At 54.3% G+C, this 26,031-nt stretch overlaps 1 protein-coding gene across 2 annotated transcripts in view; it reads left to right on the top strand.

Moving 5' to 3' along the window:
* Window positions 1-23,876, top strand: part of SYT2 (synaptotagmin 2) — a 105,817-nt gene extending 81,941 nt beyond the window's left edge. Inside the window, exons 2-9 of one of the 2 annotated variants that reach the window (XM_006739641.3) lie at window positions 8,826-9,020; window positions 9,994-10,160; window positions 11,528-11,647; window positions 12,125-12,292; window positions 12,662-12,829; window positions 14,173-14,290; window positions 15,207-15,340; window positions 17,448-23,876. In XM_006739641.3, the coding sequence (XP_006739704.1) occupies window positions 8,843-9,020; window positions 9,994-10,160; window positions 11,528-11,647; window positions 12,125-12,292; window positions 12,662-12,829; window positions 14,173-14,290; window positions 15,207-15,340; window positions 17,448-17,654 (1,260 nt within the window). In that variant the 5' untranslated portion in view covers window positions 8,826-8,842 and the 3' untranslated portion in view covers window positions 17,655-23,876. Of the gene's footprint in view, window positions 1-8,745; window positions 9,021-9,993; window positions 10,161-11,527; window positions 11,648-12,124; window positions 12,293-12,661; window positions 12,830-14,172; window positions 14,291-15,206; window positions 15,341-17,447 lie in introns of those variants that run through there. The other variant, XM_081825000.1, reaches the window with a different exon arrangement.
* The last annotated feature ends 2,155 nt before the right edge of the window (window positions 23,877-26,031 follow it).

The raw sequence follows: 26,031 nt of genomic DNA, 5'->3' as shown, positions 1-26,031 counted from the left end.
CCCCCCACCCCCCCACCGCCAGGCTGAACGTGGCTGCTCGCCCTGCCAGAAGGGGCCAGAGGCAGCGAGCTAGTGCTCAGGGACCCCAGTGTGGGCTCGAGTGGGCAAGGACTGTTAGACCACACGTACCACCTCACCTGGCCCTGCCCCCTCCCCGCTCCGGGCCCACTTACTCCGGTGTCCAGCAGAGCTTGACTGAAGTGGCCATATCTTTGCTCTTCTCCGTGAGGGTGCAGGGGTGGGGGAGGAGGAAAAGCTGGGGAAGGGGTACGTGCAGGTGGGGAGGGCTCGTTGAGTGGTGGCTGCAGTCCGGAGGTGGGACTGACTTCCCCCGAGGAGAGAAGGAGAGGCCAGAGGGCTGAGGACTGAGACTGTCACAGGAGCCAAGTGGCCATCCTGGACAGACAGACAGACAGATGGACAGCAACCATCTGGGCATGGGGGCAGAAGGGAATACCTGCGGGGATTCTCCACTCTACCCGGCTACCTAGCTTCAGCTCCACCCCGGCTCCTTGGGCTTCTGTTCCCACTGTTGGAGGCTCCCCCTTGCTGTGGCCTGTCCCCCAACCCCACCCGGGGAGGGGGGAAGGGAGTGGGAGAGTCAGGCAGACTTGGGCTCTAGTCCTGATGCTGACTGTGGGGCAGGCACTTAGCTGAGCGGAATTCGTCTTATCTCTGAAATGACCGTGCCCTCCCAGGCAGATTCATCGAGAACAAGACTGGGAACGTAACTGATTATTGAGTTCTTCGTGCCTGTGGTTTCCTCCCGCAGCCTTTGATGGAAGCCAGGCGGAGGGCACTGTCCCGGTGCGCAGAGCCTTCAAGGCTTATCTGACTTCCAGCCACTGGGCTTGAGCTTTCACTTCCCCCGGCAAGTCTCTCTGAATTCTTAGAACCTCAGTTCGCGCAGTGTGGCCGCCGACCACCCGCGTCATGGTGAGCCAGGGCGCTTGTGGCCCCTCGAGGGTTCCTGGGTCACACTTCCAACCCGCCGAGCCAGGCTTTGAGGGCGCAGTGCTGTGGGGGGTGGTCTGCACGAGCTTCCCAGGCTCTCCCCAGGAATGAGACCCTTCCTCATCCTTTCCCCTGTCTGTCTGCTCCAGGCTGGGTTTCCCAGGCGCCCCTTCCCCCCCTCCCCGCCCCCCCCGCTGTCAGACGCTGACCCCAACCCTGCAGGCCCAGAACAGGCGCCCCCCCGCAGCCCCCAGCCTGTCTCCCCGGTGTCCTGGAGCTGGTGTCACAGCCCCTTGCAGCCCTCGCTGCCTGGTGGTCCCATGTCATGTCTCCCGCTCTGGCGATTCTGACCAGAAAGAGGAGTTCACTCCATCCTGGGAGCCCCTGGAGCCTCCAATCATTTATCATCCTCAGCCCTTCCAGCTGGCTGCCTTCCCCAGGACTGCAGCTTGAGCCATGAGGGAGGCCAAGGCAGCTATAAATCCCTGAGGATTTGGCTTTTCCTCCTTCCCTGTGCTTGTCTCCGTCTCTGCTCAGACGCAGGAAGCCTGCATCCCAGAGTGGGGAAGAGCCCTGGAGATGAAGGAGGCAGCTGTGCTGGAGGGGGAGGAGCATTGGATGGTGTTCCAGAAGATTCTGCTCCCAGCGCTGCTAGCAGCAGGGGCTGTGTGGCCTTGGACAAGTCACTTCACCTCTCTGGGCCTCGGTTTTCCATAGGACTATTGGGAACTAGTGCTGAGTCTTCAACATCTTGCGTCCTTAGCTTCTGGTGGAATGAGTAGGGAAGAAAAAACTGACCCCTTAGGCTTACCCAAGAGGGAACATAAAACTTCGCTGTTTTTAGAAATGCGTACGTGCCCTAGAAATAGTTGGTGATGTCACAAACATTCATAACTGGGTGAGTTCTAAGAGGCTGGAGAGCGCAGGCATTGTGGATGTGAAAGGCATGTGACTCATCCATGCCTGAATGGAGAGCTATGAGGGCCTACTATGTGCTAGTCAGAAATCCCTGTATTCATGAATCTTAAAGTGAGTGGAGACACCTGAAATGATAAAATATAGCGTGTGTCAGTTGGTGATAAGAGCTGTAGAGAAAAAAAAATGGGGTGAAGGAGGTGCCAGTGGTTGGTGGGGTTTGCACTTTCGAAAACAGTCATCACAGATGACCTTGCTGAGCTGAAGACTAGCCATGTGGAAATCTGCAGGGAAGAGTGTTTTAGGCTGAGGGAACAGCACGTGCCAAGGCTCTGAGTTAAGAGTGTGCTTGGCATGGGTGAAGATCTGGAAGGAGGCCAGCGAGGCAGAGGGAGGGAAGGAGGAGAGCCCGGGGTGGGGGGCGGGGGGCGGGGAGAGGAGCGAGGGCACCGGCTGGGTGTACAGGGCCTTGAAGGCTGTCGGGAGGACGGGGTACTTTGAGGGAAATGAGCCGCTATAAGGGTTTTGTTTTCGTAACAGGATCCCTCTGCCTGCTGGGCTGATAGACTAAAGATGGGCAAGAGGGAAAGTAGGAAGACTGACGAGCTTCCCGTCTTCCTTGTCCTGACAGAAAGGCCCCCTGAGGGGTGTCTGGTGGCTCAGTCGGTTGAGCGTCAGCCTTCAGCTCAGGTCATGATCCCAGGGTCTTGGGATTGAGCCCCGCATCGGAAAAAAGAAAGAAGAAAGAAGAAAAGAAAGAAAGAAAGGTCCCCCGAGGAGGGCAGACCTCGGAGGGCCCCGGGGCAGGGCAGAGGGGCAGAGGGGCCTGGAGCCTCCGGAGGGCACCGTGGGGTCATTGGGTGGTGGGGAGAGGGCTTGGGCTGCTTTCTCTCTTTACATTTTTTAACTTCCTGGACTCTGGAAGACCGCAGAGCAAGGGGATAAGGGTCATTGAGTCACTTCGGAGGGAGCAACTCTCGAGGGGAAATGGAAACTCAGCCTGAAGAGCAGCCTTGGAAAGAGGAGACGCACTTCTCAGTGCTCTGGGCAGGCTTGGGGCCATGGGAAGGGCACGCACCATCCCATTTAATCCTAGCCTCGACTAAAGGTGCTAGGAATGCAAGGTCTGTTTGACAGTGAAGCCGTCTCATGCTCGGGGAGGTCAAAGAAACCAGCCAGGGTCAGACAGCTCGTAAGGGAATGTGCCCGACTCCATAGCACAGGGCCGGCTGCCAAGGGAGAGGAAGAGTGGGCAGCCCTCAGAACTGTGCACACCCCCACTTACCTGTCTGGTCACACACGTGCATGCACGCACACGCTCCCCACTCTTGGCGGTGCGCGGCCCTGGACCCAGCCTGGTGACTACTGGAGCAGTCGGATTGAGTCTTAACATGCTTCTGGAAAGAGCCCTGCCAGCAGTCAGGCACTGGTGCCCTGGGCGTCCGGGGAAGGACAGGCTCCGGTGTCATCTTCGAGGTGACATCATGTGCCCAGTGATCTAAGAGTCTGTGTCCTGCTCATTCCTCGTTCCAAGCACGTACCAAATGTTTACGGAATGCCTGTCATATGTCAGCGGCATGGTATCTGCTGGGGCAGGGTCGGCAAAGTTTCTCCTAAAGGACCAGACAGAGAGTAGAGATCACAGGCTTTGCGGGCCATACAGCCTCTGCCGCAGCCACTTGGCTCCGTTGTGGTGCAGAAACAGCCAGAGGGATTGTGTGAACGGATGAGTGTGGCCGTGTTCCAATAAAACTTTATTTACAAAGATTAGGCAGTGGGCTCGATGTGGCCCGCGGGCCATAGTTCTCCAGGCCCTGCACCAGAGCGACAGGGGTGAGCAAAACAAGTGCAGTCTCTGCTTAAATAGTCCCAGGCCTCGTAAGTACTGTGAGAGTCTGGATGGAGCCACGGACACATATCAGGCCTCGATCTGGTGGGGGTGGCGGCAGGAGCCAGGAGAGTGGTCGGGAAGGCTTTCTTGAGGAGGTGCCATTTGAGCTGGGCTGAGACAGATGTGCAGGCATTAGCTCCGTGAGGCTGGGGAGCGGGACACAGCCTGTGCAAAGACCATGTAGTGTGTATGTTGGGGGCGGCGCATGTGTATTAGAAGAAATAACAGAAGGCGGGTGTGGTTGGTGTTAGAGACTCAGCGGAGGGGAAGAGGAAATGACGCTGGGTACGGAATAGGACGGCCTCGTAGGCCACGTTCAGGATTGTGGTTCGTGTCCTTGGGATGGCTTTTACCATAGTGACAAGGTCAGATTCATGTTTTATGAAGATTGCTTCGGTCGTACATGCAGAACTGATTGGAGGTGAGCGAGAGGAAGTACAGGATGGAGGGGGTTTGTCAAGGGCCCAGCTGGACCTCTGGGCCTCGGAGTTCAGAAGTAAGGTGGGTTCTGACAGTCATGGGAATGGCGATGTGGCTGAGGCCAGGGTGTGCTAGAGGTCACCCGGAGGCCCTTGGCCTGGGAAGAGAAGGCTTGAGGGCAAACCTTGAGGCAACTGATGGAGTCCAAATTATGATGAAAATCAGGGAGTGGTTGGGGGGAACACAAGGGAGGTCGAGTACGACCAAATGAAAGGTTCTGCTGGGCTCAGCGACCTTGCAGTCACCTGTGACCATGCAGAGAGCCGCATCAGTGGAGTGATGGGGCAGAAGCCACGGAGGGGACGCTGAAGGGAGAGCGGCGAGGAAACAGAGACCATGTGGTGGGGCGTGGTCCTGAACGGAGGGGGAGACTGAGGCAGCTGAACAAGGAGGGGTGGGGAGGGGTTTCATTGTTTGGTTGGTGGTATTTTAAAATGGAAAAATCCAGCAGAGGGAACCTTTCTTTTGCTTTTCTTTCTTTCTTTCTTTCTTTTTTTTTTTTTTTAAGATTTATTCATTTATGATTTGAGAGAGAGAGAGAGCAAGTGAGCAGGGGGTGAGGCAGAGGGAGAGACTCTCCAGCAGGGCCTGACATGGGGCTCAGTCTCACAACCCTGAGATCATGACCTGAGCAGAAATCAAGAGTCGAACACTTAACAGACTGAGCCACCCAGGCGCCCCATAGAGGGAACTTTTCTTATGCCCCGCCTTTCCCTGTTCCCATTTTTGTTTTGTTTTGTTTGTTTGTTTATGTTATTTGCACATTTTATTTGTTTTGTATCACTCAGTAGCTGCCAACTCTTAAAAATATGGTGGTGGCTCAAATGAAAACATTCACTATTCTAAAATAATTCCTGAGCCTACAAATAATTTTTTTTACAAGTGTATCCTCCACCATTGAAGAGGTTGCATGGTCTAGAGGAAAATAGGATTAGGCAGGCATTAGGAGACCTGGTGACCAGTCCCCAGTAGGCTGTGAATCGACTAGATCTGAACAAACTAGTTGACCAGGAAAGGTTGGGCATAAGGAAGAACACGGATCAAGAAGGTGTCCTGTGAAGGTCAGAAGGATCGCCTCCGAGATGGAGGGCCTGACCTTAGATAGGAGGAATGTACTCAGCTGAAACAGGAGGTTAGGAGGAGAGGGTGGTCAATATGCACGAAGGTCAGTGGTTTGGCCTCTGGTGGGGCATTATCAGAGATTTCTCTTCAGTGATTTCTAATAATAACAGGCCAGGTATTGGGGCCGTGGGCAAGCCCCAGGGCCGTGGAAATAGGAGGTTTGCAGCGTCCATTGTGAAGGGAGGCAGAGTGAGTTGATGGGGAGTGTACCGAAGGTTTCCATGCAGGGCTGAAGGGCCGGCTGATGTTGAGAATCTCTGGGGCGCCCAGCTGCCTTCATGCAGGATGCTCACCTGCAGTGCTCAGTGGTCTGGGGGGCAGTGGAGAGGACAATGCCGATAGTGGGTGTCTTCGCTCGGACTGCTATAACACAATACCATAAACCAAGAGGCTTATCAACGACAGAAATGTCTTTCTCACAGCTCTGAAGGCTGGGGCGTCTGAGATTGGGGTGCCAGCACGGTTGGGCTCCAGTGACAGCACGGTTGGGCTCCAGTGACAGCTCTCTTGCAGGCTACAGACCGTCGGCATCTGGCTGCTCACATGGCGGAAGGAGCCAGCTAGCTCTGGCATCTGCTTCTCCCGTGCCAACCCAGTTGTGAGGGCTCCACCCGATCACCTGAGCACCACCGAACATCATGAAGTTGAGCATTAGATCTCAACATGAGTGTGGGGGGACACGAACACTCAGTCCCTAACGGGCCAGGGGATCTCTCCAGGAGTGGTGTTTAGCCAGGCAGAGAAGGGGAGGGGATGTAGGGAATTAGGGAAAAAGTTACTGGCATGACGGACCATGATGGGAAATGAAGACAGGAGGGGCTGATGGTGCCTCAGGAAGGTCAAGGAGATTTCTGGAGGAAGAAGAGCCGAGGCTGGGGGGAAAGTAAGTGTGAAGCCATGCGTTGGGTTGGTGAGCCTGTGACCGGCAGTCTGCAATATGGCAGGAGCTGAGGGGGTGAGAGCGGAAGAGTTAGGAAATGCACTGGGGAGCTAGCCAGGGGCCAGAGGCCAGGCCCAGCAGAGATTTAATCTAAGTGTGATGAGAGGCCATTGGAGGGTTTAAAATAAATGGATCTGGCTGCAGTGTGGAGATTAGACAGAGCAGAGGAGACTGGAAAGCTTCCGGGTAGGTGGCTACCGTGGGACTCCAGGTGGAGGGGTGGAAAGTGGCGGAATTTGGAAAACACTGTGAGTGGAGCTGAGGAGTTTGCAGATGCCTTGTGGTGGTGATGGCAGGAGAGGAATTCAGGATGACTCCCAGCACTTTTTAGATGTGTAACTGAGCAAGTGGGCCCTGCATCTACCCCACCCATCTCTGGGTGCATGACCCTGCGCCTGCCTTCTGTCAAGAGCCATCTTCTCGAGCATCTTCGTTATCCCCTTGCTTAGCTGGGCAACTTTGTTCTCGTGGGTTTTTTGTTTTTGTTTTTGTTTTTGTTTTTTGTCAGAAGTGGATTTAAAAGGGCCTTCCAGGCCCCAGGCCCTGGAAAAGCCATTGCTCTGTGCTACGGCTTTATTAACAAGCCCCACGTTCCCTCCAAGCGGCTGTTTGTCATTCTCCTCTAGTGATTCCCCAAGAACACTGGAGAATCTTTCATGGGAGCTTGGGGATGACAAGACATCCATTATTGGCTGTTTTAAACTTTTTCCCTTTCCCTCTGGAGTCAGGGTGCATTCTAGGCTTTTACTTACTGCCGCCAAAGAGCAATTTTCAAAATGTAAATTTGTACACATTACCTGCATCCTTAAAACCCTCTGACAGCTTCCCATTAGTCTTTGGGTAAAGACGAAGTCTTTGCTCTGGCCTGTGAGGTTCTGCGCCTGGGCCAGCCTGGCCGGCTCTGCCAGCCCCATCTGGACCCAGGCTCCCTCCACTCTGGTCTTCCTTCAGGTTCTGCACTCAGCACACTGCTTCCTGCCTCTGGGCCTTTGCACATGCTGTTCTCTCTGCTCAGGCTGCACCTCTCCTCCTCACTTGGACATTTCCCACTATCCTCAGGTCTCAGTCGGTTCCTAAGGAAAGCATTTTTTCTCTCCCAGATTAGGTCAAATTATAAACTCATACCACCAAGTATCTCTCCTTTCTGGCATTTCTCAGAATTACAATTTTATATTCACTTATATACAGTTATTTAGTTCACTTTATGGTGAGTTCCACAAAGGAAGCATGATATGAGTTCAGTAAATTTGCTGAGTGAATGAATGAATGAATGAATGGTTCTCACATTTGTCCTCTCTACTCCATCCCCTACTTTCCTACTCTGGTCTGGATCCATGTCATCTCTGGCTGGCCTGTGGAACCAGCCGTCTGCTGGCCCCCAGCCCCAGCCTCACCTCCTCCAATGCCTGTGGAGCTATCTTCCCAAAGCCCCAATTTTAACAGAGCAGGGCACTCCTCTGCCTTAAATGAATGTCAGGCTCCACGTTCAGCAGGGAGTCAGCTTCTCTCTCTCTGCCCCTTCCCCCACTCGTGTGCACACACACTCTCTTTCTCTCTAAAATAAATAAATCTTTTTTAAAAAGAGAGAGAAAAGGCTTATGATAAAATCCTACGTTAAAAAAAAAAGCAGAATGCCGAATTACATGTAGTATGGTCTCAACAGGTAAAAAAAACTCTGAAAAACTGTTACAAAATGCTCCAATATGTGAACCTGAGTTATCTCTGCGTGGTAAAATTATGGGCAGCTTCTCTTTCAATCTCTTGCCCTCTGTTTTCTAGAGATGTTGATGTAGATTGAGGGCAGGGATGATGACAGCAGGAATTTGATAGGAACAGGTAGGAATCTAGGCAGAACGAGGTCACAGAAGACGTTAAGGAGGAGAAAGGCTCAAGAAGGAGTCTTCGAAAGCAGAACATTGCCTCCTTCTTAGAGTTGTGTGGTTGGATTGAAATGAGATATGTATGAAAGCGATTAGGTTTACAGGCTTTGGAGTCAGGCCGATTGGTTCACCCATCAGTTTCAGAACTTACCAGCTAAGTGACCTTGGGAAATCTGCCTGACCCCTCTGAACCTCCATTTCCGCATCTGTTAAATGGGAATAATAATCAAACATTAGGCTACTGGGTCATGATCCTGGGAGTCCCGGAGTCCCAGGATCGAGCCTGCTTCTCCCTCTGCTCCTCCCCCCGGCTTGTGCTCTCTCACTCTCTCTCTCAAATAAATAAATAAATAAAATAAAAATCTTTAAAAAAACCAGTGGGCTATTGTTTGGATTAAATGAGGGTCATGCATGGAAAGTACTTTGCACAGTGCCTGACTCATACATGTCCTAACTTGATGTTGACTATTACTGTTGCTGTTTTCCCGCAGTTGTTAATATTATGGGAAATATCTTTGCATCATAAAGGGACTATTATTAGTAGTCTTTAGATTTTGAAAGACTTTTCCCCGTCCTCTGGGTAGAGCTTTCTGCACTCAGACCTCTGGGATGTTCATCTGCTCCTGTTCCCTCTCATCTGCAGCGATCCCCTCTGCCACCATGAGGAACATCTTCAAGAGGAACCAGGAGCCCATTGTGGCTCCTACCACCACCACCGCCACAATATCAACCGGGCTCTTACCCAACTCTACCGAGAGTGGGGGCGCTGGGGAGAGTAAGGAGGACATGTTTGCCAAGATAAAGGAGAAATTCTTCAATGAGATCCAGAAGATCCCCTGTGAGTGTCCCAGGTGGCTGAGAGGGCAGGGTGAGGCTAGGGTTAGTGAAAGGCCTTGTGGGCAGGGCAGGGTGGGGAAGAGTGGGGAGCACCACTGGGACGTGATTGGCTGCATGTTTGGATTCCAGGATGGGCTATTTGGGGAGTCCCTTCAGGAATGGGGGAGAGTGTGGTCCGGCACTATTAAAAGGGAAGAAAGGGTTTTATGTGCCCCAGGCTCCCAGGGGGAAAAAAAAGTCCTTACAACTTAGAAAATTGTCAAAAGTTGAAACCAGAGGAAGATGAAAAATCATGAAACAGAAGTCATTATTAAAGTTTGCCAGTCACGTTTTGAAACTGCTTTAGTTTGGAAGACGGAAAATACCTTCCCTCCTCCCCCACTGCTTTCTGAACTCCTGGCAAAGGCTGGTTAGGAGTCACCAGAGATTAAGGGGAGCAGCCCCCACCAGTGGGAGAGGGCGCTTCAGGACCCCGGAGAGCAGCCCAGGGCCCATCCCCAAATATTCGAGTTCCGCAAAGCTGAGCCTTCCAGGTCCTTAAGGAGCTTGGCCTGCTGGCTCTGGGTCAGCCCTCTCAAGACTGGACATAAGGAATGGGTTGAAGGGGCTCTTCTATACCTGGGTCAGATAAGGACCATCCCATGCTCTCCAATATAAGCCAGTTTTCCATAGATCAAACGAGTCAAAACTCAACAGAGCCAAACTGATGTTCTTCCTTGTACACACCTGGCTGCTATCTCTCAGTTAGGGGGCTATATCTATAAGGGCAGTAGGCTAAGGAGAGAGCAAGGTATTAATGAAAAGACATGCAAAAAGGATATGCAACTTATACATCAAGCACTCATGAGTGTGTGGTTTAGAAAGGTGGAGTGTGGGCATTGGAGTTCCTAGTCTCCACCCATTTTAGCCAATGCTATGGGGTCAGGGGCTGTAAGGCAGAGCACTGCTGACCTTGGGGTCCTCTCTGTGGGCAGTACCACCCTGGGCACTGATCGCCATTGCTGTGGTTGCTGGCCTCCTGCTCCTCACCTGCTGCTTCTGCATCTGCAAGAAGTGCTGCTGCAAGAAGAAGAAGAACAAGAAGGAGAAAGGCAAAGGCATGAAGAATGCCATGAACATGAAGGATATGAAAGGGGGTCAGGTAGGACAATGCAGGGGTGGGAGGATTGGAGAGGGGCCCAGCCCAGCCATTCCAGATGCTGGAAGGTGAAGCAAAGGCTTCTGGGCTCTACAGTCAAAACAGCTCCTCTTCTTAGAACTCCACACGCCCTCCCCCTGCCTATTGCCTACATCTCTAGTGAAATGTTGTCTACCCATCAGCAGGTAGGAAGGGGGGACTTATTCACGTGTTAGCATGGACTCATCCTTGAAAAGACAGAGGAAGACAACAATATATTGACCCCCAAAGAGGCTATGGGACAAAATGTTGGAAAGAGAAAGCCCAACCCTCCAGGAAACCACCACTGGAGTGACCCTGTGTTTTCCTGCCAGAAGAGACTAAAGGACAAAATCTCACTGGAGGCCTCTACTTGGGATGGGTGCGGGATCAAATGAGGTGAAAGAATGGTCCTGAGGCACCGAGACAGGGCCAAGTGGAATCCATCTCTAGTCACATAATCATTTGGTTTATTTACCCCTGTTTTGGGGGTTTGATTGGCCTGGAAATGTCCTTTGGTCAACCCTAGTTTCTCCTTTTAAGTTTACAAAGGCCCCTGTGTGCTTCACGTTTACCCACATTCGCTCATTTGTTCTGGGAGTGACTAGGAGAAATCTCTTGCTCAAGAAATCAATATGGAGGATGGAAGGAAGGGCCTGATCTCAAGAAGTCAGCCAGAGATTAAAGCCTTTGAGTGTTTGAGTGTGCATGTATATACATGCCTGTATGTGTGTGAATACGTGTGTGTGTGTGTGCACGCCCCCGAAAGAAGCCTGCAGTATGAAGTCGGGGTGGGAGGGAAGACTCCAAGAATGATCTGGGTGTAGCTCAGCCTGGTCTCACCAGGTGCCTGTAACTGCAGGGGCTGGTCTGAGCTGTAGGATTTTCTCTTACATCACTTTTTTCCTTCTCTTCTCACCTCTGTGGACTCTCCATACTCATGAATGCCCGGACCGCACTCCTGGTAAGTCTTGCCCAGGGTGGGTGGGGCCTGAGCTGGGGAAGTGTTGGGGAGGGGCTACCAAGGGAAGCACCTCTCCCCTACCTCAAGAAGCTCCAGAGCATCGGCGTGGTGCCTGGCCTCATAGGACTGTGTCTTGCAGGGAGAGAGGCACACCCAAACCGGAACCGTGTCTTCTGGACACAGGCTGGGGTTCTGAGGGGCTGCCTGGGGGCTTTGAGGGGCTGTGGCAGAAACAAGTCCCCAGGACAGTGCCACATTCCTACTCCTCGCCCCACACCCAGCTCCGAGTCAGGGTGGGCACAGAGGGGCTGGCTTCCCATTGGCCCTGCACCAGCCAGGCTCCGTTCTCTCCTTTTAACTCACCCCTCCTCTTGCGCAGCCCCCACAGGACGATGACGATGCAGAGACCGGCCTGACAGAGGGAGAAGGTGAAGGAGAGGAAGAGAAAGAGCCAGAGAATCTGGGCAAACTGCAGTTTTCCCTGGATTATGATTTCCAGGCCAACCAGGTATGAGGGCTGGACTGGGGGGTGAAGTGGGGGATGGGGCAAAGGGCTGGGATCTGGGTGGGAGGGGGATAGAAACAACTCCACACTCCCACACCCCTCAGCCCTACCTTGGCCCATGGACATTGCTCCTTTTCATGGGGTGGGGTGGGCTGGAAACCCTAGGCATGTACCCCGAGACATTGACTCTGCCTTGGCCACCAGCGTGCCCTAGAGAAGGTTCCCTGGCTCAGATGGGCTCTGCTGTAAACTTGCCCACCGACCTTGGGCAGATCAGTTGCCGTCTCAGTTTCCACTTCTACTGATACCATGCCAAATTCCTGGGGCTGGAGATGGAGACCGGTTTTCTTCTCTAGCACCAGCCTGTTCCCACCTCCCCAGCTGCCCGCCGCTGGGGAGGGGTTGGTGAGTGCTGGGTCCGGGGCCAGGTCTGGTGTTGGAGCAGTCCTGAGACTCAGGGCCCCCTTGTTCTCTCCACAGCTTACCGTTGGCGTTCTGCAGGCTGCTGAATTGCCTGCCCTGGACATGGGAGGCACCTCAGACCCTTATGTCAAAGTCTTCCTTCTTCCAGACAAGAAGAAGAAATACGAGACCAAAGTCCATCGGAAGACACTGAACCCTGCCTTCAATGAAACTTTCACCTTCAAGGTGATGCCGGCGGGAAGGATAATGCCAGTTCCCTCCCCGATCCCAATTCCATTTGAGTTCTGCAGATCTTTCCTTAGTCCTTAGCCATGGCTAAGGCCCTGGAATGAGCTCAGGCTGGAACAATGGCAGGTTGGGCTGTGGGCTTATGTGTGAGGTCACAGCTCAGGCTCCTGTAGGACTGGGACATCCCCCCTTCCCACACACATTCTGCTCCACCAGACCCCGAAGTCTTCTCTCTGTCTCTACAGACTCACTGGGAGTCCCGTGGGCTGTCGGGAAGAGAGCTCAGCCCCAGGGTCCTGCCCACAGCAGCCCCTGGAGGTGCGTGAGTTGCTTTGACCCCTCTCTGATCCTGCTTGTGCCCTGCAGGTACCATACCAGGAGCTAGGAGGCAAAACCCTGGTGATGGCTATCTATGACTTTGACCGCTTCTCCAAACACGACATCATTGGGGAGGTAAAGGTGCCTATGAACACCGTGGACCTTGGCCAGCCCATTGAGGAGTGGAGAGACCTGCAGGGCGGGGAGAAAGAGGAGGTGAGAGGTGGAAGACGAATGTGGCTGCCGACCTGGGTTACCACCTATTGGCATGACAGGGAGAGGGCGGGCTTTAGAGTTGGTGAGCCGGGTTAGGATCCCAACTCCACACCTCCAGCTGTGCGACCCTGGGTACGCCACTTAATCTCTTTAGACCCGGGTTCTCTCCTGTAGTCTGTTTTTGCAGGTGAGAATTACCTATCTCTGTAATGCACCTGACACCCAGTAGGCATTTGGCATCTAGTAGGTGCTCAAGTAAAGGAGAACACCATTATTATTTTACTCCTAAGGTCCTGCTGTCACTTAGGGCCGGTGATTCATGACTTTGTGCCTCAGTTTACCCACAGGGAAAGCCCACATTTATTATAAAAGTTTCTCAGTATGGGGGCTTGTCCTCCCAGCAACTGCTACAGCATTCAATCACTTACCAAACACTTACTGAGCACCTACTGTGTGCCAAATACTCCATTTTAGCCACTGCTCCTTCCAGGCATCGGTCCTTTGTCTCGGCCAAGCCCCTGCTCTGTGCCCAGCACAGTACCAGGTGGTAACGGAGGGGGTGAGAAGAGACACTTAAGACACCCTTCCTTATCTTGGGGCTCACGCTGTGTGAGAGCAGGGCCAGCACACCTGAGCTGGGATATGGGTGAGGTGGTCAGAATTGGCCCGGGTGGCCCCGTTTCTGAGAAGCTCGACTCTGGCGTGATGTTGGCAGAGCTCTTAGGACTCAGCAGCCTTGGGTTCTCATCCTGCCTCCAGTGCGAAATTGTTGTGGGGCTTTGTGGAACTCTCACTGGTCACAGAGAACCCTCCACTTATCTATGTGAAAGCGTTGCGGGGACAGTAACCCAGGAAAAGGGACGCAAAGTGCGTTGAAGACCACGGATCACTGTGCCAGTGAAACGGTTGTTGGGAGCTACCTCCAGGGCGGGAGGGGTCAGGGAGGAAGACCTCAGAGACACTCAGCTTCGCCGTGTCCTTGGAAATGACCCTTTCCAGTGCGCCACACCCACTCCTTCCCCCCTCCCCTGGGCCTGGGGTGGGAGCCCGGCCACACCCCGAGCCCCCGCCTTCCCCTATCACGCACACCCTCCTGCCCGCAGTCTGCGCTCCTTCCACTCACTCCTGAGGCCATGGCTCCTGCAGCCCCACTCTCAGGACTTTGTTGAACTGCAGCAGGAGGCCCCCGAGACCTTCTAAAACATCACAGACGTGGGGACTGGGGACCCAGAGAGCTGGGGAGGCACCACTGTCTCGCTAGTCTCGGCAAGAGGGGGGTGAGCCGCGTTGGACGCGGTGGGATGGCAGAGATGACCCTGAGTCCTGCTCTCCCCACTGGGCAGCCAGAGAAGCTGGGCGACATCTGCACCTCCCTGCGCTATGTGCCCACGGCCGGGAAGCTCACCGTCTGCATCCTGGAGGCCAAGAACCTGAAGAAGATGGACGTAGGCGGCCTTTCAGGTACATGCAGGGCTTCTGGCTGCCACTGAGTGGCACCAGCGAGCCAGTCATGGCCCAGAGCCCTCCGTTCACACACCTGTTAGAGCCACACTTTCCTGCCCTGGGACACAGAGGATACGTCAGAGCAGCTGGGGGTCCTGAGGGCAGGACCGTGGAGCAGGAGACGCCTGGCCTTCCCTCCTTTCTCCGAGGGTCCCCTGCCCCCGCTCTGAACTGCCAGGCAGTATGGACCATGGAGGAAAGGATCAGAGAAGCTTCATCTCCCAGATGAGTTAGTGACTTCTCCCAGGGAAGTGTAGGAAGGGGACGGGGTGCAGCCCAGAGCTTGCCTCTCTGTCGTGTCACCGACCATCTGGGACACTTCTCCAGGAGAGGCCCTGCTGGCTCTACCTTGGAAGGGGACTGCAGGGTGGGGAGCGCTCGGAGCGGGGCTGACCCACAGCACGGGGTCTGCTGGCCCCAGCTCTGTCACTGACCGGCTGTGTGACCGGGGACACGTCATTTCCCTTCTGTGGGCCTCAGTTTCTCAGCTGCAAGGTCTGGAGGATTGGACCGAATCAGGGATGGCAGATGTGTGTGGTGTCTTTAGCATTCCTCTGTCCCCTGCCCGGACAGATAGCACCAAGTGACCCCCTTACTCCTTCTGGATGAGGCCTTCCTTAGTCTCAGGAATGGCCCCCATCTAATGCTCCAGGCAGCCACAACCAGTCAGCCCGCGGTGGTCTTGGAAGTGCAACTTTCTTGCTGCCCCTGAACTAGACACTTACTTTGCTTCTTTTGGACTCAGCAGCCTGTGCCTCAGGGCTTGCTGGGCTCCTGGCCTTGGTCGGTGGGCGCTCTGGGAGGCAAGTGCATTTGGTGGGAGGGTGGGGGTGGCTAAGGGAGCCTCTCTGGGGCTGGGATTCTCCCTGCGCAGACCCCTACGTGAAGATCCACCTGATGCAGAATGGCAAGAGGCTCAAGAAGAAGAAGACGACGGTGAAGAAGAAGACCCTGAACCCCTACTTCAATGAGTCTTTCAGCTTTGAGATCCCCTTCGAGCAGATTCAGGTGCTCGGGTTTTCGGGCACAGAAGCACAAGCGGGTGGGGGCGGCACATGTGCCCTCGTGGGGGCTCAAGGGAACTCACCCAAAACCTCAAGCCGCCTCGCTCAGGCGGGGAGGGCTCTGGCTCTCACTGTCCCATCCTGGGGCCTCCTTCCCGGGGCCCCTTCTACAGCTTCCCCCGTTCCTGAGATGAACATGAACTATTCAAAACAAGTCATTCCTTTAGGCCTGGGGGGCAGCCGAGTGTGCGGTGCGCCCGTGAGGTTGGAGCTGCCGAGGAGGCGGGGGCAGCCTCATCCTCTTCCTGCTCTTCCTGGTCCAGCCACTTCCTGTCTTGCTCATCCTTCCCCCTCTTCTGCTGCTCCCTAGGTCTGCCCCCAGCTACCCCACCGCCCCCTTCCTCTCTCCTCTTTCCTTCCATCCTTCCCTTCTCTTCTCTCTCCTTGCTTCCTCCTGCCAGCAAGCTCTGTAAGTGTTGGAGGCGAGATCCGTGTTTTACCACGAGCGGCTGTGAGTGGGATCTGAACATGGCAGGACCAGATACCCACCCAGCCGTCAGGGGCTTGCAGAGTGCTGGATCCTCTTGGAGTCTTGGTCTCTCCCTCTTTGGAGTGAACTGCCCCCTCTTCTCTCCCTCTCCCTGCACCCTCTGCCGTCCCCTCCCTAGGGCTGGGAGGAAGGTGTGCCAAGGGAATCGTCCGAGCTGGTGCTGTCATCTATGGAGAATTCATCAAGGGGATAAGGGGCAGCTCGGTGATAATGTTAGACCAAGAGGGGTCGTCCTTGTGGAAAACTTAAGGTGGATATAAAGGGAACTGGCCCAGGGGGTTCAAATTCGACGTGCCTAAAACCAGTATAATGATCTTCCCCATACGGCTCCCAGCCAAACCTGCTTCGTCTGCCTTCTGTTTTCAAGTGAGAGACCAGGGCATCATCTCAGACCCTCTGCCCTTTTTCTTTCCTTTCTCATTTATCCCACATACTTTGCTGAGCACTCCCTAAGTGCCAGGAACTCGCGAGGTGCTGGAGAAACACATGTGTAGAAGACACAGTCCTTGCTGTCCGAGGACCTCACGGTCGGGAGGGGCGGCAGTAACAGGCCACCGAAACACAGGGAGAGGGGGCTTCAGCGTGAGCAAATGCAGAGCACGGTGAACAACACAGCTGAGGCTTGCTGGAGCAAGTTTGGTCCTAAAGGATGAGCCTGAGTTGGTGGGGGGAGGGGGGGGCAGGCCAGAGGAAGGTACTGATTGTCCCCTCAGCCAGTCCGACTGACCACCAAGTCCTCTTGATTCTCTCCCCTCAACACCTCTCCAGTCTGGCCCCTACTTCCATTCCCATTGCCCTGCCTTGGTTCAGGTATTCATGACCCCCCGCCCCTCCCAACCCCACCGCGGCCCCGCAGCCAGTCCCAGTCCCCCTCCAATGAATCTCCCACCTCGGCGCCAGGGTTCTCTTCCTGAAATTTCCGTGCCACTCCTCTCAGAAGCCTTTGGGAGCTTCCTGCCGCTCGGCTGAAGAATAAAAGCCCATTCGTGGGGGGCTGCTGGCCCCATTTCCGCCTTGTTGCTTCTCACACTCTACCTCAGTGGCTCTGAACTTTGTCTGTTTCCCAGACGCCAAGTGCACACTTGTGTTTCTGGCCTTGACCCAGGCTACTCTTCCTTCCTGGGATCCTCTTCTCTCTCTGCCTAGAAAAGCCCTCACCCTCACCTCCCAGTTTCTGTGTCACCTCCTCTGTGAAGCCTGTCCTGTCAGTGTCTGTCACTTGGGGTTGTAGGTGTCTCAGTACGTGTCTGCTGCTTTCGTTAGAGGCGATGTTCACCTTTTCCCTTTTCCTCCCCGCCCTCCACCCCAGGCCCTCAATGGCGGGCGGAGCACGGCACATGCTCAGTAGGTGCCTCTCGGTAGAAACAAAGGCTCTTTCCAGCAGGTGTGGTCTCTGCCTCCGTGTAAGTTCAGTCTTAGTTGGAGCCAGAGAGGGAAGCAAGGTGCCCTGGGAGGCCTCTCCTTGCCGAGCATGTGGAGTAGAGGATGGAGGAGGACGAGTTTGGTCGCGGGATCGCTCATTTTCACCTGCCAACCTCCTCCCTCCTTTGTTTCCCCACAGAAAGTCCAGGTGGTGGTCACCGTGCTGGACTATGACAAGCTGGGCAAGAACGAAGCCATCGGCAAGATCTTTGTGGGCAGCAACGCCACGGGCACAGAGCTGCGGCACTGGTCCGACATGCTGGCCAACCCCCGGAGGCCCATCGCCCAGTGGCACTCGCTCAAGCCCGAGGAGGAGGTGGACGCACTCCTGGGCAAGAACAAGTAGGCAGCAGCGGCCGGGACCCCGCGCCGTGACAGACACTGACAAGATCCAGAGCTATCAATACCTCAGTTATGCGACCTTAGAGGTTTTCTTTCTCATTTGTTTGTGGTTGTGTCCCTGTTCTTCCTTCCTTTTCTCTTTTTAAAGACCGACTTCCCTCTGATGGCTGTGTGAGGAGAGTCCCCTAATAGGTGAAAGAGAAGCCTGGCTCTTTTCTTCGTCCCAGGAGCTGTCCTTGCTGCATGCCCTGTCACGTGTCCCTCTCACTTCTTCAAAGCTTCACTGAAGCCTCACCCTGAGTGAGGCCCTCTTCCGGCAGAAAGTCGCAGCACTTCCTGTTTTTTGAGTGTTCTGGACCAACAAAATGGCAGCACATCCTGTTTCCTGACAGGAAAGGCGACACAGTGGCCTATGCTGTGTGTGTGTATGTGTGGGTGTGCACGCGTGCGTGCGTGTGCACGCGTGTGTATGCGTGTGCGTGCATGTGTGTGAGCATCTCTCTGCGTTCCTGGAATGAGCCATGGACGGTAAAGTTGTGTGGGAAGAGAAGGCTCTTCAGGGACCCTGAAACGAAGACATGTCCACTGTCTAAGTGGGAGATCTTCCGTCAGCTCGTGGAGAGGGCTCAGAATCCTGGTCAGAAGCCAGAAGCTCCCGTACTCCTTGTGGGTGGCTATCTGGGAGGCCAGATGTGGAGACTGGATTTGTCCAGAACTAGGACCAAACCCCTGATGCCATCACAGACTTCCTCCTGTCAGGCATAGTTTCCCCACAAGTGTGGTTTCTGGGACATTCATGGACATGAACTATTCACTAGATTGGTCAGGCTCTAACAGGGACCATCACTCCTGGGACCTCATATGTTGATGACAGTTAACATCAAACTATGAAGAAACAAGACCCATTACCTAGAAAGACCAAATGAAACTCCTGAATCTTCTTCACTCCCTTCCAGTGGGAAACACAGATGCTTTCTCCCTTTCCAGAATTTAAGCTATGCGGTTCATTTGCATTGATTCCCCATGATGCTTTTGCTTCTGTTTTCTCTTTTAATCTAAATGGAGCAACGCTATCTGAAGACTGTTATCTGTACAGAGCCAGAGAACTCTAAAAGAAAGTTTAAATATTCTTAGTTCCCCTGAGGTCCAGGTAAGAAGGGGAGGATGGCGGACAGATGGCAGAGATTTCCCGGATGAGATAGGTGGGAGTGCTGAGATTCCCCCCAGCTCCCACTCCTCTGCCTTCCATGCCAGACAGCTTATGGGTAACTGGTGTGGCCCAAGGAGACCTGTGGGGAGGCCCCATCCTACCATTCCTTAGGGAGGCTTCTCTCTATGAATGCCAAGAAGCAGGATATCCATTCCAGATGGGTGGTGGAGGACACCTGCTGGGGTTTCTACCCCGCGCTCAGTTGTGTCCCATTCCCTCTTCATCTTTTGTTCCCAGCACTGATAAAAAGCCATATATATGTTAGTCAAGTTTGCACTGAGCCTCCTTCCAAACATTCAGCCTGGGCAAGAGAGTTAGGCCCCACATGGCCTGAGGCCAGCACCACTTCCTTCCGCCCCTTCCTCCCATCCTTGCCTCCCTTCCTTCAGCCTCTCTCTTCCATCAATGAAGCTCTGAGGCCCCTGCCACTTCTTCATCACGGAATACTCATAGTTTTCTCAGAACATTGGGGATCTCTCTCCCGGCAAAAATTCCTGTCGTGCCCCATCTGGGCCACCTCTGCTTCCTGTAGGTACCTGAGATAGATGGACAGTGTTAGAGAAAATCAGGCTTTGAGGATCCACATGAAGAAGGTGCAGAGTGTCTTTTTATCTTGTTAAAAGAAAGATGGGTTTTTTGTTTCTGCTGTGCCATGTTTTTTGGTTAGAGGTAGGGGATGAGGGAACACCTCCACCAGAACCAGACTGGGAAGCGGGTTTCAACCTTGTTCATCTCTCAGAGACGCTTCTCCTTCTTGCTAGTGGCCCTTGGTACATGGGAGATTGTATTTTACTGGACCCTGTGTGAGTGTGGGTGTGTACTTAATGATGAGAAGGTTGGACTCTGACAAGGACTGTGAGCTTTGGTCCTTGGGACCAGAGTTTTGGTCATGGTAGAGAGTTGTAGGAAAATAGGGTGCCTTCAGAATCTGGCTGACTGCAGCATAAGATGTCCTGGTATGGACATCAGAAGTCACTGGACTCTTCTCCCATCCCCAGAGCTGTGGGATTTTGGTGCTTTCTCAGGGTCTCTCTCCCCACCATATCCCACCACCCTTGTTCATAGGACCTCCCTGTCAATCTCATCTTCCTTACCTTTATTCTTTTGCCCTTTCCCAATGTACTTTCTACTACATGAGAGTCTTCTCTGCCCATGAACCTCATTCAGCCCTTCCAGAGGCCAAGATATGCCACTCTCCTGATGGGGAGGAAAGGAAATGGTGGGTGCCTCTGGTGGTTTGGGTGTCCATGTGCCAGAAGACGGGCTGGATTTTGTTACTCTGGGCCCACCTCTAGTGAGCAGCCTTGAGGGGTGGGGACAGGTTGCTGAGAGGCTGAGTGTGGGCAACAACTCCTCCCTCCCACCCACCTAGGTTCCGGCTGGTCCTCGGATGGGCACTTGGCCCAGATGAGCCATCCTAGTGAAGGCATCTGTCCAGGTCCATGAACTAGGCAGGTGAACATACCTATGCTTGTAAGTTTTCTACATCTGAGGGGTGATGTTACCTGAAGCACGGAGCATCGTTCTGGACCCTCACTTCCGTGCAGGTTTATTTCTGGGGATGTTAGGATGCTGGGGTGTAGGCCCTAAGTAGGACAGAGTTAGTTCTGGCTAGTGAGGGGTTCTGGAGGCCTCTGAGGCTGTGAGTTCTCACTCCCAAAGTCTATTGCAGACAGGAAAATAGGATAGAAGTGATTTTTTCCACATGAACTGAGACCATAAAGACCCAAACCCAATCCCACCCGGAACTGGGGTGAGGCCAGAAGGCTCAGTCCTCTCCTTTCTCCTTGAATAATCATTCCAGAAGAGAAACTAACTCTGCCAGAGCCATATGCAGATTTTTGGACTTTGGAAGCGGAAGCTGAGGCCTGGGGGAAGCAGGGTAGAGAACACTCGGGCAGCCCCAGAGAGTGAGTGAGCAGGTGCTTCGCATGAACAAGAGAAGCGCCTTTGCAGGGATCCCTCAGCTGGAGGATGGGACAGCAGGGATTAGAGCATAGTCTCAGATCCTGATCTTTTTTTCTTCCCAGGAAACCATACATAGCTGTGGTTCTGCAGAATCAGTTTGGGATGATTTTGCTGGCCCAGGGCTCCAGTGAGAGAGAAGGGAGAGGTTGTAGCAGTCCTCCTGTGGGTAAAACCAGCTCCCTGAAAAACCAGCCTCCATGCAGTGGGGTGGTGGTGGGTGAGCAGAGAGGTTGAGAAACCTCCCCTGGGGTTGGGAGTGAGAGATTCCACATTCCTTTAACGTATGCTAATTCTTGGTCTCACCCAACCACATACAGAGAGAGACTGTCCTTTGTCCCTCCACACAAAGGTAGGAAGCGACAGAGCCAGGACCTGCCCTCCAACCCTCCACTCTGTCCCTACTCCCCTCCCCCTTCCCACCTGAGGCTGGTTGGGGGCCCTTTCTCAGAGCCCTGGCTGGTGGCAGGCAGGGAAGAGTCCCAAGGCCTGGTCTTGGTGGCCCAGAGTCCCACGACATGGTTGTCAGATTTGGCAAATAAAAATACAAGATACCCAGTTCGATTTGCATTTCGATAAACAGTACATAATTTTAAAGTCTAAGTATGTCTTAGGCAAATTTGGGACATACGATACAAAAAGTGATTTGTTGTTTATCTGAGATTCAAATTTAACTGGCCATCCTGTGTTTTATCTGGCACCCCTATTCTATGACCACTTCCCCCCTCTCCCCCTCAGTCCCAGGGGGCCAGAGACTGGTCACCAAGGATCTTACTTAACAGATGCTTTTCGAGCTGCAATACTGAGAAGGGGACACTGTGACTTGAAGACACACGAATATACTTTATTTTTTAAGTGACAACAAAACAAGAACCTTCTGAAGCCATTTGAGCCTCATGACCCCCTCCGTGCGCATTTAGTTATATATAAAAGAAGATAGTGATCTATAAACCTATGAACTGAATCTTGTTTACTCAACATGCATGTCTCTGACTTTCTGTAAATAGCCGCATGGCCATGCTGAGAGTCCCCCTAACCCCTGCCCTCGACCCCACTTTACACAACTCGTTGAGGCCGCCCCTTCGATTTTATGTCACGTAAAGTCTTTGTCCCCAAGCCCCACCCTGTCTCACCCCATCGGGAACCCCCCAGTGGGAGCCACCGGCTGGGGGCGTCGGCGTTGGTTTCGGGCTCGGGCACCAGCCCTGCCTTCGGGGACGTGGGAGGACACTGGCGCCCCGAAGGCCCGTCCCCACCGCCTGCTGCACATCCGTCTGCAGAGCTGACCCTCAGTGTACCGTGCACTGTGTCCAGCCCGGGGTCTGCTGTCCCGGGAGCTTCTGTGTCCCGCGTATGTGTGCGGTGTGCCCCTTCCTCCCACTGTATGAATTCACTGAAAAGCCATAAAGGGGGCCTCCTGCTGGAGACTGCCCTTGGTTCCTCCCAGGAGCCCCCCGTGTCCCTCCGACTGGCTCCCCACAGAACACTTGTGAAGGGCTCACCTGCTGTCACCCCTCCCGCTCTCTCAGCCCCGTGTCACGAGGACGGATGGCGTCCAGGGCTTCTGGCCGAGTCCCAGGAGGCGTCCGGGCTGGCCCTGCCCAAGCGGGCTCCTCCACCTGGATTTGACAGTCCAACTCCATCTCCATCCTGCGTGTGGACCGGGCAGTGGGGGGGACGCCACAGTTTCGGGGCACTGAGGAGGCACCCAGGATTTTCGGGAGCAGCTAGTCAGCGGCTCAGGTTCCCATCCCCCCGGGCTTGACAGAACCAGCCCTGCTTCTGTAACACAGTGGGGTCAGGGCCGTGGGTGGCAACGCAGGAAGGCCTCTGGGGGCGGGGGTGCACTGGAGAACGCAGTGGGTTAGGCTCTTCCCACCGTGCTCCCTCCTGCAGGCTGACAGCGCCCAAGAGTGGGTGGCCTGAGGCCTGCAGACCCCCCCCAGCCAGGAGCACCCTGTGGTAGAGAACTGGGGGAGCAGAGCTGGGGGCTCTGCAGGTCCCACATCACTCTGTTGTACCAGGACGGGCATGTAAGCTCCCAGCCTGCAGCTCCTGGCCCCATGGGCACGGCCCAGGGCAGACAACTCATGGGAATAATGCTAGGAGGCCTCGGGCATGGCGACTGGTAAGCGTGAGGAAGGAGAGAGACAAGAACGTGAGGAGGACAAGGCCAAAGGCGGCGAGGTGGGCTCTGTCCTTCACAAAGCACGACTTGTGAGCACGCAGAAGCCCCTGGGATCTTCATGCTGGGGACCATCTCCGGCTGGGCTGGGATCCAGAGCTTGGAGGAGTGGAGGGAAGACGTGTCTAGCCTCCCGCTAGCGCTCTCTGGGACCCTCCCACTCTCCACACCCACAGCAGACAGCGGTGCAGGCAAGAGTTGAGGGGGTCTGGCCTGGTGAGGTGGCAGAGCCGAGTGCATGGGGTCTCTCCATCCAGCCCTCCTCAGCCATCAGGATTCGAGGAGGACCCTCTTCAAAGAAGCTTGACTGTTCTGCCCTGACTCCTCCCCATCTAAGGACTTGAGTTGCTGCTTTCAGAAATCCCAGGGATCTGAAAACTTCAAAACCAGTGGGGGGCGGGGGGCGGGCAGACCCTAGCCTGCCTCAGGTCACCCCTGGAATGCATCGGCCCGCCAGGAACCCTGCCTTTGTCTCCATAGGAAGGACACCTGTGTAGCCCCCACCCCCACGCCTCGCCCCCCACCTCCTCTGCTTGGCAATGCTCTCCACACCCCCCTTATGTGGACTCTGTTGTTCTTGTCTGATCTCTTGTCAAATTGTTATTTTGTAATGAGCTGTGTCTCCTTATTAAAGAAATGAGCTGAAAGAAACCTGGGGGTGGGGGGTGTCTCTAATGTTTGCCAGGCTGCAGGGAGGGGCCAGGCAGGAACTGCCTCCTGAGGGTCTGCATGGCGGCCGCGGGTGGGAGAGGGTTCTGAGAATCTGGCTTCGAGGCCAGCGCCTTCCTTCAGGGAAGCAGGACAAGGGGCCTGAGGCCTGTTCTCTTCTTGGGGATGCAGTCTGTGATGGGTGGTGGGGCACACATATTCTCATGACAGCTTTCTGGGGTCAGGGCCGTGGTGCTGGGGGACATGGTCTGGGAGGTTGGGGGATCCTCGATTCCTTTCCCCGTGGCCCTGGGCTTGGGGAAACAGCCACTTTCTGAGCGCCAAGACATGGAAGCTGGGCCTGAGAAATGGAAGTTTGAAAAGTGAGAATTTCTTTTTTTTTTTTTTAAAGATTTTATTTATTTATTTGACAGAGAGAGACACAGCAAGAGATGGAACACAAGCAGGGGGAGTGGGAGAGGGAGAAGCAGGCTTCTCGCGGAGCGGGGAGCCTGATGCGGGGCTCGATCCCAGGATCCTGGGATCATGACCTGAGCCGAAGGCAGACGCTTAACGACTGAGCCACCCAGATGCCCCGAAAAGTGAGAATTTCTACAAAGTCCTTGATCGCCCCATTGTAAAGAGCTTTAAACGTCTTTGATTTCTGAGGCAAAGATGTTAGGGGCCAAGGAGGGAGCTTCAGAATTTTAAGGAAAGAGAAAGTAGGGCAGCAACTGTCCCCATTGAGAGAGAAAAGAGGGAGAACTGAAATAAAACAAAAGCATTTATGTGGGGTCTTAGAATTGCAATTCAGGGTAACCAGCTTTGGGTAGCAACCCAATTGTGTCCCTTCAAGAGTAAAAGCTGGAGCTTTCTATCAGCAGACTGTGGAAGTATCAGGAAATGTACACAAGTTGTTTTCCAAAAACTATGATTGGAAGATACAATTACATTTTACAGTTGGTTTTCCAAGTACAGTCGGTTACCAGTCGGTTACTAGGAAAACCTTCTGCCGAGTGTCCAGTTGTTACGCGGAATGTGGAGGCAGCAGGCCTGTGTGCAGTCCTATGCCTCTGCCCAGTTCAGTAGCTCAGTTCCTGTTTTTAAAAACAGGATGAAGTGTCAGTCCCAGAATGGAGTCTCTTATGTTCAGAGGTTTTACCCAGGTTCACACCCCCAAGAACTGGAAAGGGTGAGGCTCCTTCCTCGGTTCCCTCTCCCGCCTGTGGACCTGTCTCCTGGAAGGCACGGCAGATCTGGGCTTGCTGCTTTAGTTCCTGAGCAGGGCAGGCTGGGTGGCCTGGTGAGGGGTGGGGCGGGAGACTGCTCAGCCCAGAGGCTGGGGATTTGTCCGCGGTGGGTCTCCTGGCTGAGCACGTGAGCTCTCCGCCGGGGGCTCTTGCCCTTTGCAGAGGGCTGGACCACAGGGCCGCCAGGGGATACTCGGACTCCGAACAAACACCTCACCAGGTCAAGCGGGGGATCCAGAAAGAGAAAGGACATTTGCGGTTTAGAAAGCCCTCACATCACACATGCTGCTTTGCCTCTGTTTCGGGCCCCAGGACAGGTCTGAACTCTTCAACCATGACATCATGTGTGTTTGTTCTGTTGCTGCTTGGGCTACAAGCAGCTGGGTGACCGCAAGGGAAAAGCATCTTTCCTCCCTGTGCTTGCGCCAAGTCAGTGACCAGGGATTTCCGCTTGGCAGAGAACCCAGGGCTGAGTGAAGCCAGAGGCGGGCTTGCTGGATGGAGAAACCAGACCCGAACCCTGGCTGAGCGAGGTCAGACCTGGCCACCCACCTGCCATCCCTGCCAGCAGGCCTGAGCAGCCTCCCCCGTGCACGGCTCCTTTGCTGGGAGTTCAGATTGAGCCTCCGATAACCCCCACGTTAGCTGCCTTTGTGGCTGGAAGCTACTGAGCGGTTTCAGCTCTCGTGACCCACACAGTGGCCTCGTGAAGACCATCACATACATAGCAGAGGGCTAAGGGGGGGATGCTGGGCCACCTGCAGGAGCCCGGGCTGCCACCTCTCCGGTCCTCTCCTGCCCGTGGGCGTGAGCACATGCACGTGTCCATCCAGACCGGCTCCACACCTCTGTCACGAGCCTTGCTCTCTTCAAAGAAATCACCATATTCCTAGGCACTCAACACCGGGAATCTTGATTTCTTCCTATGGTTCTTTTGAACCTCCAATCTAGGCTTGTCCTTGGTCTGACTCCTGAGATCCTGCTCTCAGTGACAGTGATTCATTCGTGGTTGTTCCTGGGACAGAGGCAGGAGGGTGAGCCCCCCTCCCCGTGACACTGGGATGGGCTCCCCCAGATGGGAAATCCTATAAACCCCATTTCCTGAACTGTGGAGACACAGTCA

Source organism: Leptonychotes weddellii, chromosome 6 (assembly GCF_054177405.1).
Source record: "Leptonychotes weddellii isolate Sample4059 chromosome 6, ASM5417740v2, whole genome shotgun sequence".
NCBI lineage: Eukaryota > Metazoa > Chordata > Mammalia > Carnivora > Phocidae > Leptonychotes > Leptonychotes weddellii.
Note: the sequence above shows the minus strand (reverse complement) of the source record. Positions and strands in the feature narration are given on the sequence as shown.